General features: G+C 33.2%; 3 protein-coding genes across 5 annotated transcripts in view; 2 read left to right on the forward strand and 1 right to left on the reverse strand.

The window, feature by feature from the left end:
- The window catches only part of LOC116765331 (G-protein coupled receptor 179), a 102,184-nt gene that overhangs the window by 49,445 nt on the left and 40,128 nt on the right, over nt 1-12,611 (reverse strand). The gene's annotated exons all lie outside the window — the stretch shown is intronic.
- Nucleotides 3,443-6,705, forward strand: LOC116779370 (myrosinase 1-like). Its single transcript, XM_061522130.1, has 6 exons — nt 3,443-3,561; nt 4,174-4,310; nt 4,916-5,580; nt 5,774-6,082; nt 6,167-6,405; nt 6,493-6,705. The coding sequence occupies exons 1-6, from the start codon at nt 3,539-3,541 to the stop codon at nt 6,650-6,652; spliced, it is 1,533 nt and encodes a 510-aa protein (XP_061378114.1). The 5' UTR covers nt 3,443-3,538; the 3' UTR covers nt 6,653-6,705.
- On the forward strand, nt 6,835-12,283 carry LOC133318717 (myrosinase 1-like). Of its 2 annotated transcripts, XM_061522139.1 has the most exons (6): nt 6,835-7,672; nt 8,408-8,544; nt 10,554-11,218; nt 11,359-11,667; nt 11,747-11,985; nt 12,073-12,283. In XM_061522139.1, exons 1-6 carry the CDS (start codon nt 7,650-7,652, stop codon nt 12,230-12,232), a joined length of 1,533 nt encoding a protein of 510 aa, XP_061378123.1. In that variant the 5' UTR covers nt 6,835-7,649; the 3' UTR covers nt 12,233-12,283. The 2 variants fall into 2 exon arrangements, with proteins under 2 accessions (XP_061378123.1, XP_061378129.1); XM_061522145.1 differs by lacking the exon at nt 8,408-8,544.

Genomic DNA, 12,611 nt, shown 5'->3' on the forward strand with positions numbered 1-12,611 from the left:
TTCTCAAGACATGCCAAGACAAAATATAAACACACACCGCCTTCGCCGGCGAAGACGAGGACCCGTTTCTTACACGTCACACCTGCGTTCTGCCGTCGGGGGACGTCATACAATCCCAATATCAATGCAAATGCATGCAATCTTCCCCTGCAACGACGTCCTAAGCCGAGATCCAACCGCTTAGAGGCACCCTTGGGACGGGCGTATCCCTCCGTCGGGCCCGAATCAATCAGGTTTGTCCCATCGGGCCACCCAACCCTCCCGCTGAAGCTGTAAAAGCCAATAGGTCTAACAGCTACAGACAAATCGAAAAAAAACTTCTTATCTTGATCCCGAATCTCGATCCCGAAATAAAGCGTTGTCACTAGCAAGTGGGAGTCGCATGCGGCGCTACTAGTGCGCCGTGAGCGTGGCGGTGGAAGAAGGGAATGGGGGACGACATTAACGATGTGTTAAAGTGAACCTGTTTTGTGGTATATATCCCTTGTAACTTTAAATTAAAGCGAAAAGTTGTAGCTTGTGTTCAATATAAAAACTAAACCAAATAAACACAAAAAATGTCTTGTTTCCTTAAAAGTTGACATGAAATTGTTACAAATTATATTTCTTGAAATAAAGGCAGTAATTTGGAAGTATATGTTATATTTTTGAATGTTTGTAAAGAAATTTATGGAATTAGTTCCAATTCCTGAAATACCGATACCAATAAACACTCTGGATCTGGTGGTGGAATCAATGGCACAAAATTCACTTTTCTATCCATGCAACACAATCCATTTGCTTCATTTTTTTATTTAAATGCCTTACAATATGGGCAGAACAATTTCATAGATTCAATAACAACGCATACATAGGAACCGTAGTCAGTTAAAACATCGTAACTGAAAACCGCTTGAGAAAAATTTAGAAGAGTACAAATATCTACGTAACCTAATCCTTTGATTTTCATTCCACCCTTCACGTCCTTGTGTATCCCAATTCTGTTGAATATTTGCTAGGTTTGTAGCATTTCGAGTTCTTCGACCCAAATTACTGTGCCCAAGTTTTGGAAACATGACTATGTATATGATTATCTATATACATAATCCCACGGAACACAAATGCTTGTACAAAGAAGTGAAACTATGAAAAAAAAAAGGAACAGGAATGGCCACACATAAATGAAACAATTTTATTTTAAATCACACTTCCACTATAGATTGATAAATTTTTTTGATAGATTGATAAGAACTTTTGCAATTATCATTTTCCTCGGGAGAGCCTTATTCTTAGAAGATGCATTCCTGGGCACAAAGGTATATGTCTTCATGTAGTAGTAGAGTAGATGTGGAATAAAAAGTCTGGGAAAGTAAATCCTTAAATCTACCCAAAGATAGACTACTAGAATCCTCAGCAATACAAAGTTGGTACGTGACCCTAGACATCAGCAGTGCATAAATCTAGGAACATTTGGAAACATTGCTGCACACAAATTACTTTATTTATTTAATGAAGATATATCTCCTTGACGTCATCCGAGATTAAAGATTACGTTATAGTTATCTAAGAATAAAGTTAAAGCATATCTTGATACTTAAGAAGACAGATCTAAAACAAACATTATTACGTAAAACAAATATCAGAGATCATATACGTGATGTTTATTTTAATTACAACTCCAGCTGAGAAACATTTTGTATTTTATACTAAATTTTATAAAGTATTTATTGACTTTAAACAAGTCGCATACACAAGTAACATCAAGTGTTAACACATTAAATAAATCTGCAATTTTACAGTTCGGTAAATCACAAATTTCACTCGTCTCATCGCGACGGTCAAGTTTTTTCTCTGGTTCTTATAATACCACGCTTAACAGTTTTAAAGAATTATAAAAATATTTGTTTAATGGCATTTTTAAATGGATACATATTTATACTACAAGGAACGCTTCAGTCTATTCGAGATGAACTACAAAAGTTCCTCACTGTAATTAAATATAAAGAGTTTTCAACTTTTATTCTTAAACACACGTTACTGCAGTAATTTTTTAAGTTCTATGAAAATCCTTTTGGCTGTCTAATTAATTTATCTATGCAAACTCGGCGTTTGTCTACATCACGCAAGTTAGCTTCCGTGGTGGATATGTTCCACTTCGACGATGGACTAACATAATAAAACTAATTACAGCACATAATTTACTATATAAAATCTCTAACTGAAATAAAATGAACAATAGTCAATTTGAAAAAAGAAGAAAAATATTATAAAAAATATATTGTTTTGTTGTTGTCTGATTACTTCAAATATTGCATAATATAAAACCAAATTGTTTATGCGGAACATCAGTTTTATGACAATATAATCCATTTTATCTTTATCTAGACCTCCAATAGGCATAAAGGTGATTGATATCAAAGATAAAATACGAGAACCTTTTGAATAGCATGGAGTGCGGATTGCCTAAAGACAAAAGTCTGAATTCTTAAGTGCTTATCAACGAATCAACGAATCTTATCAACGAATGGAATGTTATTTTGTTATAAAAGATTCTATTTGATAGAGAATTATGTTTAGCGACATCAAATTATCCCAAAATTAACCTTACTTTTTTTCACGTTTCAGTTGTCGCTGGATTTTTTTTTTAATCACTCTTGGCATGTAAAATAAAACTATGTTTATATCAACGATACGCGGCATGTTAGAATAAAAAAAGCTTTATTTCCAATGTGTTGACTCGTGGAAATCTTAGATCATTAATGTTGGCATCTTCTCTCAATAGATGTTGTAGAAGATAATTAAAATAACTAGAACTAAACTTATACACATTATTTTAGTTTAATTGGTGTAAGATACTTGATTTTGCTGTATTTCGTTCGAACAATTACAAAATATGGGAGTTAGAAGAAAATTTTGTGGGTCAAATTCAAACCAATCTAAAGGAATATAACATTTAAAAACAATATCTAAATTAATTTTTTGTTTATTTATTTTAAAAATATTATTACGTAAAATACCTTCATAAAGAAAAAAATATAAGAATTTTTATTGTAAAATGTATAAACTAAAGCAAAATGTATCAAGTAGAAGAAGAGAAGTTTCTTTTTTTTAGTTGAAACAGTATATTTTTCCTTATTATTTTTTAGGATAGATATCAGAGTAACGTTATCATTAAAACATTATATCGTATTTTTAAAAGGCAGGTTTGCCTTGTCAATTTTATTTACATACAAATTAGTTAATTATAAGAATACAATTTGTTACAAAAAAAAAACAAACACGCTAGATGACAATTAAGATATATATATATATGAGGTTTCACAAGAGGAAGAAAAATACGTTATATGAAAAAAGTCGGTTACAAACATACATACATACATACATATACACACGAGAGGCTAAAGAAAAGCATGTAAACAAGGCAAATTTTAAGATACGTAATTCAAAGAGTGGACCAAAAATAAAAAACAATTTGAAAACTCAATTGATACCACTTGAGATAAAGGTGAAAGACTATTTAAATGTCCACCCAGTTGCAAGTAGGAGGAATAGAACTACAATGCTTGGCGCTGTGAGATTAATGTAAGTTTATTGTCACATTTTTTTTTATTTATTTAAATTAGAAATAGAAAGCAATTATCTGTATTTTTTACAGATAAACTAAATTATTTTATTACAAAAATATATAAGATTTAAACTAACCGAGATTTACTACAAGTGCAAACGTAAAACTTTAATTATTATGCATTTATTTGAATATAAAAAAAACTACAAAGAGAATCGTATCGGGAGATATTAAAAAAAAATCTTACTTCTTAGTTCAAATAATTACAATAATCGAAAATAACTTCATCATTAGAAGCAAATGTCTTTGCAAATAAAATGTCACACCTTTATAGCATGATACTATAAAAAAAAAAAAATTTTCGTTCGGTTCAATAATTCACTTAACATGGACAAAATTTAAGAAATACAACTGCATAAGAATAATACCATTTTGGTAAAAAAAATTGTTTTTGTTAAAAATTTTCAGTATTTCATATTTTTCCATCACCTTATTATATTATAATATTTTTATAATCTGTTTGTTAATATGTATGTAGTTATATACGACTTGCAAACAACCATATTTAAAAATAATATTATTACTAAGAAAATGTATTTAAAAAAACTTATTTGTTTTTACTTCAATAGTTTCTTGGCCTCTATTTTGGCTGCCCTTGCTTATGGCAAAGAAATATTTCGTCATGAAGCAAGAAAATTACCAGACCACTTACTCTTTGGAGTCGCTACGGCAGCGTACCAAATAGAAGGAGCTTGGAATAAAGATGGTAAGTAGAGAGTATTAAAGTTGTGTTAATAGAGATTACGGTTTCTTTGGAAATCAAAATCTTCAAAGACAATGCCATCAAGGTCAACAAGTATTACAAATACACTACGAATAGGTTTGAAGAGGTATAACAGCTAAATCTCTCTACAATCTTCTGAAAGACATGGGCCTGAACTAATACAAATTCATTCTTAGAACGTACTTCGAAGGTCTCCCTAAGAGGTACGTTTCAAATTTGGTTAGGTAGAGGGAGGAAATTGGACTGTATACATAGATGTGCGTTTAACGCGCTTTAGATAGGGGCACCTTAAACCTACACCTGGGTCGCGAGTTATAAGACTCTGAAAACTCTTTCCTTGCAATACGATGAACAACAAATTTACAATTTCATAGACATTATGTTTGAAATATAACTCCTATACAAGAGAGATAAATTCTGTACCAAAAGAGAAAACCTTCACGCAATTGTAGTTAAAACTTAGATATAGCACTTTTGGATGGAAAAAAATAGCAAAAAATTAGTTTTATTGTTTTCACTAAAACGCCTAATATGAATTTCACGCTCAGATCATAATACCTTATTTATATTAATTAAAAATATTTCAGGTAAGTCTGAAAACATATGGGATCGCGTATCACACAGGGAACCTTGTGTTGTCGACAACTGCGACACAGGTGACGTTGCCGATGATTCGTATCATCAATATAAGCGTGATGTGGAAATGATGCGGGAACTAGGTCTCGACTTTTATAGGTTCTCTCTCTCCTGGTCGAGAATATTACCAACGAGTTTTCCAGACCAAATTAATGAAAAAGCAGTACAATATTATAATAATTTGATAAATGAGATGCTCAAATACAACATACAACCCATGGTGACTCTTTATCACTGGGATTTGCCTCAGAAGCTGCAAGATCTGGGAGGATGGACCAACCCCCATATCGTTGATTGGTTTACCGATTACTCCAGAGTAGTGTTTCGGTTATTTGGAGATAGGGTTAAGTATTGGATAACTATCAATGAACCGCGAGAGGTTTGTTATCAGGGATATGCAGCACAGTCTCTAGCTCCTCTTTACAATATTTCTGGATATGCTGATTACATGTGTGCCAAAAATTTATTGCTAGTTCATGCCAACGTCTATCATTTATATAACAATGTATTTCGTAAAGCCCAAGGTGGTCAAATCGGTATAACACTAAGCGCACAATGGTACGAACCTGAATCAGAGGAAGATATAGAGGCTGCTGAGGATTACAGACAGTTTGAGGTTATTATTGAACATAGATTTATCATTCTTATTTGCAATCCAGTCTAAATGTTTATTTCCTCTTAATGTAGTGGTTATATTAATTAATTTTATGTTCAACTTCATATATTTTCCAAAGTAAATATTAAGATAAATTATTAAGAATAATAGAGTTTACACAACAAAACTAAAGTTTGTGTAATTATGATTTCAGTGGGGAATTTACGCAAATCCAATATTTTCGGAATCTGGAGACTTTCCAGCAGTCATGAAACGTAGGATAGCAGCAAAGAGTAAGGAACAAGGATTTCCAAGATCGCGATTACCACAATTCACTCCGGAGGAGGTTGATTTAATTAAAGGCAGTTTCGACTTCTTTGGGTTGAACCATTATACTGCTTATAGGGTTTACAGAAATGAATCAGTCTACGGACATTATAATTCACCATCTACTTACGATGATCTCGAAGCAATAAGTTATCAAGATAGTTCATGGGATTCAGCTGCTTCAAAGTGGTTAAAGGTACGATAAATTAAACCAACACAATATCCAGTGATAATTTGTCAGCTTTTCTTTTCTTTTTCTTCATTTATTTTATTTTTCTAGCGTGTGCCCTGGGGATTTTATAATTTGCTTACAAAAATACGAAAGGACTACAACAACCCGCCAGTTTTCATCACTGAGAATGGATTCTCAACCCGAGGTGGTCTAATTGACGACGACCGCATAAAGTATTACAGAACATACATTGATGCTATGCTCGATGCTATTGAAGATGGATCAGATATAAGAGTTTATACAGCGTGGAGTTTAATGGATAATTTTGAATGGATGAGGGGATACAGGTACGCTATTATTTCAACAATTCTCAAAATTATTCTTATTTAGGAGTCGTAGATAAGTCTAAATACTACTGATAAATATATTTGTAGCGAACGTTTCGGACTGTACGAAGTGGACTACGAGAGTCCTGAACGCACCCGAACTCCTCGCAAGTCTGCTTACGTATACAAAGAGATGCTGCGCACACGAACACTGGACTATCATTATGAACCTGACATGAGCTTGGGAATGAATGTCGAAAAAAACTAAAAAAGACTAATATAGTTCAAAATTAAACTAACTTAATTGATTATTTCACTTTTTATTGTCGTTTGATTTGATAAGCACGTCCTTATATAGACAAATTATAAACCTGTCTACAAGTGTTGTTTGTCCCTTCGATAACATTTTGTTATTAAAATACTTATGCATTATGTAGATAATTGCTAGTAACGTTAAAAGTCTTTTTGATTCTAGAAACAAATGAAAAAAAAAAAACAAAAAATATTTTTAAGTAATTCTAAATAAGTACCACAATTATCGTATTATATATATATGTTTATCGCTAGACATGCTTGAAGTTGACAGATCACGTAGATTATAGTTCATGAACAATCAATAGTAAAGTATGGCGAAGAAAAGAATAAACTGTAATTTTTATTATGGGAGACTACATAGGCGACAAAAAAAAATTTTTCGTTAAAATTTAAATAGTAATGAGATTGGGTCTGAACGCATGCATTGTGTTTGGAGCTGATTACAAATACCATAACCTTCGTTGTGACATTTGTTCGCTTGTGAAAGGAAGCGGGATCTAAAGGCAGGTGCTCCGCTAGCCTCCCATGAAAGGGGTGGTATGTCATTCAATCACTATCCAGTCAAAATTGTAGAAATATATTTATATCTGAATATAATGCAGTAGTAATATTTTAACTACCGTAACTCGTGACATTAAAAATGAAGCAAAGAAAGTGAGGAGAAAGTGATGAGCAAGGAAAAGTGCCCCAGCCCATGTTAGTTTTAAAATAATACATAGAAAGCCCCAAAAAATAGAAATTCGATCTTCGTAATGCGGTTCTTGAAACAAACTAAAAACGTACAAAAATAAGGTAAACTGATTATCGTGACAACCATGATTTCATTTTTGATAATAGACCGAGAGTTTAGGTTATTATATAGGAACAAACACTCGATTGATATCGACTGAGATAAAGATCAAAAACTATTTAAATGTCCACATGCCTACAATTGAAGGAGTAACACAAAAATGTTCGGCGCTGTGAGATTAGTGTAAGTTTTTTTTTAACTTTGTTATAATTTTTTTCCATAAATAAAATAACCCTTTACGACATTAGATATAAATAAATGTATTTAAAAATGTATCTTTATTTAATTCATGTAAAACATAAAGCTGTTCCAGTGTTCTAAAATTTAAAGTTTGTATAATCTGTAAAATATTTCAAATCATATTTTTTTGTATATTAAGGAATATTTTTCCAACATTACAAAATTAATATCCTCTACTTACAATTCTTTACGTCCGTCAATTCTGCTTAACGTCCGTTTTAATCACTTACACTAATTTTTTCTTAATTTTTAAAGGAAATAATAGTTAGCGATTTATTTATAACTTCTGTTTATACTTATCCATCTTTACAACAATTCCTTGATTTTTTATTGATAATTTTTTTTTAACTGAGCAACGGCCTCTTCTCGCATGGAGAAGGTTAGAGCATTAATCACCACGCTTGCTCAAGACGGGTTGGCGATTTCAATCTTAAAATTTGAAATTATAAGACCAGGTTTCCACACGATGTTTTCCTACACCGTCTATCAGTGGAGTCTTAATACTCTTAGAAAGCACAAATGTCTCGGAAAAAATCACATTGGTACTTGCCGGGTTTTGAACCCGTGCCGTCATGCATGAGAAGCGGGCCTTTAACCTGTAGTCCACCACGATCACTATATATATATGTATATAATAATATCAATTATATATCTACATAATATGTTTACCACTAACAGATTCCTGGCATTTATATTAGCTGTACTTGCAAATAGCAAAAAAATCTCTCGACATGAAGCGAGAAAAATACCCGACCACTTACTTTTTGGAGCTGCTACAGCATCCTACCAAATAGAAGGAGCTTGGAATGAAGACGGTAATTAATGTATAATTGAAGTGGATATTAATAAATAATATGATTATTTATTGATGTTATGAATAGAGTATAAAATTTAGAATATATGTTTGAAGAAAAATAATCTATTGTCTTAGTAAAAGTGAGATTCATATAAAACATGAAATTCTAAATTTTTATACCGGTTGATGGTATCTTTACAAAGTTTTTCCTAAAGTGCATTGTTAAAAAAATAATAATTAGTATTAACGTAGGAAACTGAACTGAGTTTGTTTGTAAGCTTTAGTAAATTTGTCAGCCGTTAACTGCCGTTCACAGCCTTTGATAACTGCAAAGTTAAACAATAAATCCCTCGTGTCAGACTCTGCCGAAACCTTTCGTTATTGGAGTCAAACTAGGACAGGTTGATAGATGTTCTCATGACCTTTCTTCTATTATTGTGTGGACTGCACCATAAAATCCCCTGTTTTTCATATCATTGAAAGCCGTATCTTCGATCACTATGAAAGTGATTGTGTTGTGATTGTGATTGTGACCTAGGTGTTCTAAGGGATATCAGTTCTGCACTGCTTGGTTTCTTTGCTACAGTTTCCATAGTAATACCGACATCTGTTATCTAGGAACCCCAATCAGATAAACTGGTTTGTATGTATTTGTTGTGGTCATTTGGACAGTCTTGCCGTTTTTTTACTATATTGGCTAATACTTCATCAGGTTTTGCTCAAGAAGTGAGAACTGATAGTATTTTGACTAAACTGCTTTGACTAGGGACCAGAAAGCTCTCCTGTTAGAAGGTCGGGCAGAAAGATTCTTGACATAATAGGGTCCGCACATCTTGATGGGGCTCCAATTGAGAAGCAAACCTGCGACAAGGATAAAATTCCAAGGAAAGTTTCAGTTCATCCCATTTTGCCGACTTCTCCTTTCAACGCGATCAGGCGGAAGATGTGTGACCTAACCAACAAGATGTCAGAAGTTCCCAATGGAGATGAGACATCGATGGGTTACCTCTATGCATCTGCTATCAGCAGAAAATACAGGCACTGGCTATATGGTCGTCAATATCCTACAAGTGCCTTTTAGTTTTCTTTACCAAATGGAAAAGACTGGGCAAACAGGGTAATATGTCAGTCTTGATGGTAGCATGGCATTAAGATCTCCTAAAATTACTAGCTGAGTAGGGCAACTACTATTACTATTACATCGGGCCACATCACTAACCTTGCTGAGAGTCTTTTTGTTGTTATTGTATCTTGTTGTTATTGTGAAAAAACTTACGTTCTACATTTTTAACATCTCTGTTGAATAAAATAATTTCCACGAAAGAATTTAGCCAGGACTATGCTATGGTTGTCTACTATATACCTTGACATTGTTAGTTTGTCCATCTGGGCTGATTTCGATGAATAGATATGACTAAAATAGATCAAATAGAATCGATTCTCACGGTGCGAAGTGTTCCGAGAAGTCTGGTCTTTTGTTTAACCACTGATATTGCATGTCCATATTTTTAGATTAATCCATTTTTCATTGCAAATAAGAATGTGTTTAATAAAACGACCATCTTTTGGCAGTCAAAGTCAAATGGTGTCTGATAATGGACGAGTTGTAGTAGGTAGCTTTTCTATTGCTTCCCTTGTAACCTCCATATCCCATAGCTGGACGCCCTGAGCGCGAACAACTTTTAAGCGTCAAATCCTGACTTTTAAAACGATTGAACCAATGCTGTGCAGTTCGCTTATTTAATTACCTATTTCTCTTTAATTTAACATATTTTTAATGCATTAAAATTTTGTTTCTAATAATGAATTGTTTCTCGTAGTCCATACTTTAATATAAAAATGCACTGTTTTGTCAAAAAGAGAAAAAGAAAGATTAAAATAATGTCCTCAAATTGTTAGTACAATAAATTATAGAGCTAGACACTAGTCTTATTATGAGTTACGACAAGTTTAATTTGAGGCGTGTTTATTCTCCTATATATAACTTACTTCACTAATAAGATACGATTTGTTTATGTCAATTTACAGGAAAATCTGAAAATATATGGGATCGCGTATCACACAGGGAACCTTGTGTTGTCGACAACTGCGACACAGGTGACGTTGCCGATGATTCGTATCATCAATATAAGCGTGATGTGGAAATGATGCGGGAGCTAGGTCTCGACTTCTATAGGTTCTCTCTCTCCTGGACGAGAATATTACCAACGAGTTTTCCAGATCAAATTAATGAAAAAGGAGTACAATATTATAATAATTTGATAAATGAGATGCTCAAATACAACATACAACCCATGGTGACTCTTTATCACTGGGATTTACCTCAGAAGTTGAAAGATCTGGGAGGATGGACCAATCCCCTTATCGTTGATTGGTTTACCGATTATTCCAGAGTAGTGTTCCAGCTATTTGGAGACAGGGTTAAGTATTGGATAACTATCAATGAACCGAAAGAGGTTTGTTATCAGGGATATGCAGGACAGTCTTTAGCTCCCCTTTACAATATTTCTGGATATGCTGATTACATGTGTGCTAAAAATCTACTGGTAGCTCATGCCAACGTCTATCATTTATATAACAATGTATTTCGTAAAGCCCAAGGTGGTCAAATCGGTATAACCCTAAGTGCCAAATGGTATGAACCTGAATCAGACAGGGATAGTGAAGCAGCTGAAGATATCAAACAATTTGAGGTTACTACTTAATATTTCTTCGACTTTAAAATCTAATATTCACTGTCTTTTTCAATTATTTTTCGGTGTTCATTTATTCGTCAAGTATACAATAGGCCAACTATCTTGTATAATCATTTAAAGTGCCATCATGATTTCAGTGGGGACTGTATGCAAATCCAATATTTTCCGAATTTGGGGACTATCCAGCAGTCATGAAAGATAGAATAGCAGCAAAGAGTAAGGAACAAGGATTTCCAAGATCGCGATTACCACAATTCACTCCTGAAGAAATAGATTTCATTAAAGGAAGTTCGGATTTCATTGGATTAAATCATTATACTACTAACATTGTTTATAGGAACGAATCTGTTTATGGATATTATAGTTCGCCATCTTTTTACGATGATATTGAAGTAATAAGTTATCAAGATAGTTCATGGGATTCAGCTGCTTCCAACTGGTTAAAGGTATTATAAATGAAGCCCTTATAAATTATAATATCCAATGATAATTCTCCTTTGTCACCTTTTTTTTTCACCTTTTTAGAGTGTACCCTGGGGATTTTACAAGTTATTAACAAAAATACGAGAGGACTACAACAACCCACCAGTTTTCATAACTGAGAATGGATTCTCAACCCGGGGTGGTCTAATTGACGACGACCGCGTAAAGTATTACAGAACATACATTGACGCTATGCTCGATGCTATTGAAGATGGATCAGATATAAGAGTTTACGCAGCGTGGAGTTTGATGGATAATTTTGAATGGATGAGGGGATACAGGTACGGTATTATTTCAACAATTCTCAAAATTATTCTTATTTATGATTCGTACATAAGTCTACATACTACCGATAAATGTATTTGTAGCGAACGTTTCGGACTGTACGAAGTGGACTACGAGAGTCCTGAACGCACCCGAACTCCTCGCAAGTCTGCTTACGTATACAAAGAGATGCTGCGCACACGAACACTGGACTATCATTATGAACCTGATATGAGCTTGGGAATGAATGTCGATGATAATTAAAAAGGACTAATATACTTCAAAATTAAACGGATTAAATTGTTTATTTTGCTATTCATTGTCTTCTCATTCAGAAAGCCTGTCCTTATATAGACAAACCATAAACCTTTACTACAAGTGTTGTTCATACCTTCGATTCCTTTTGGTTATAGAAATATTTATGCATTCTTTCAAAATGTACATTACAGAAGAATGATCTAAAGCTATTATCTATCACATATGTTGATTATTAGAAGAAACATAAAAAGTCTTATTATTCTGAAAGCAAAAGAAAGAAAATCAAAAATATTTTGAAGTGAGAAGTGATTATTTTGATTCTTTTGAGAAGACCTTCTTTGATATAAACGGTTTTAAAAATAAAATAAGTGTCAGTGGTATTGAT

This window comes from Danaus plexippus, chromosome 2 (genome assembly GCF_018135715.1).
Source record: "Danaus plexippus chromosome 2, MEX_DaPlex, whole genome shotgun sequence".
NCBI lineage: Eukaryota > Metazoa > Arthropoda > Insecta > Lepidoptera > Nymphalidae > Danaus > Danaus plexippus.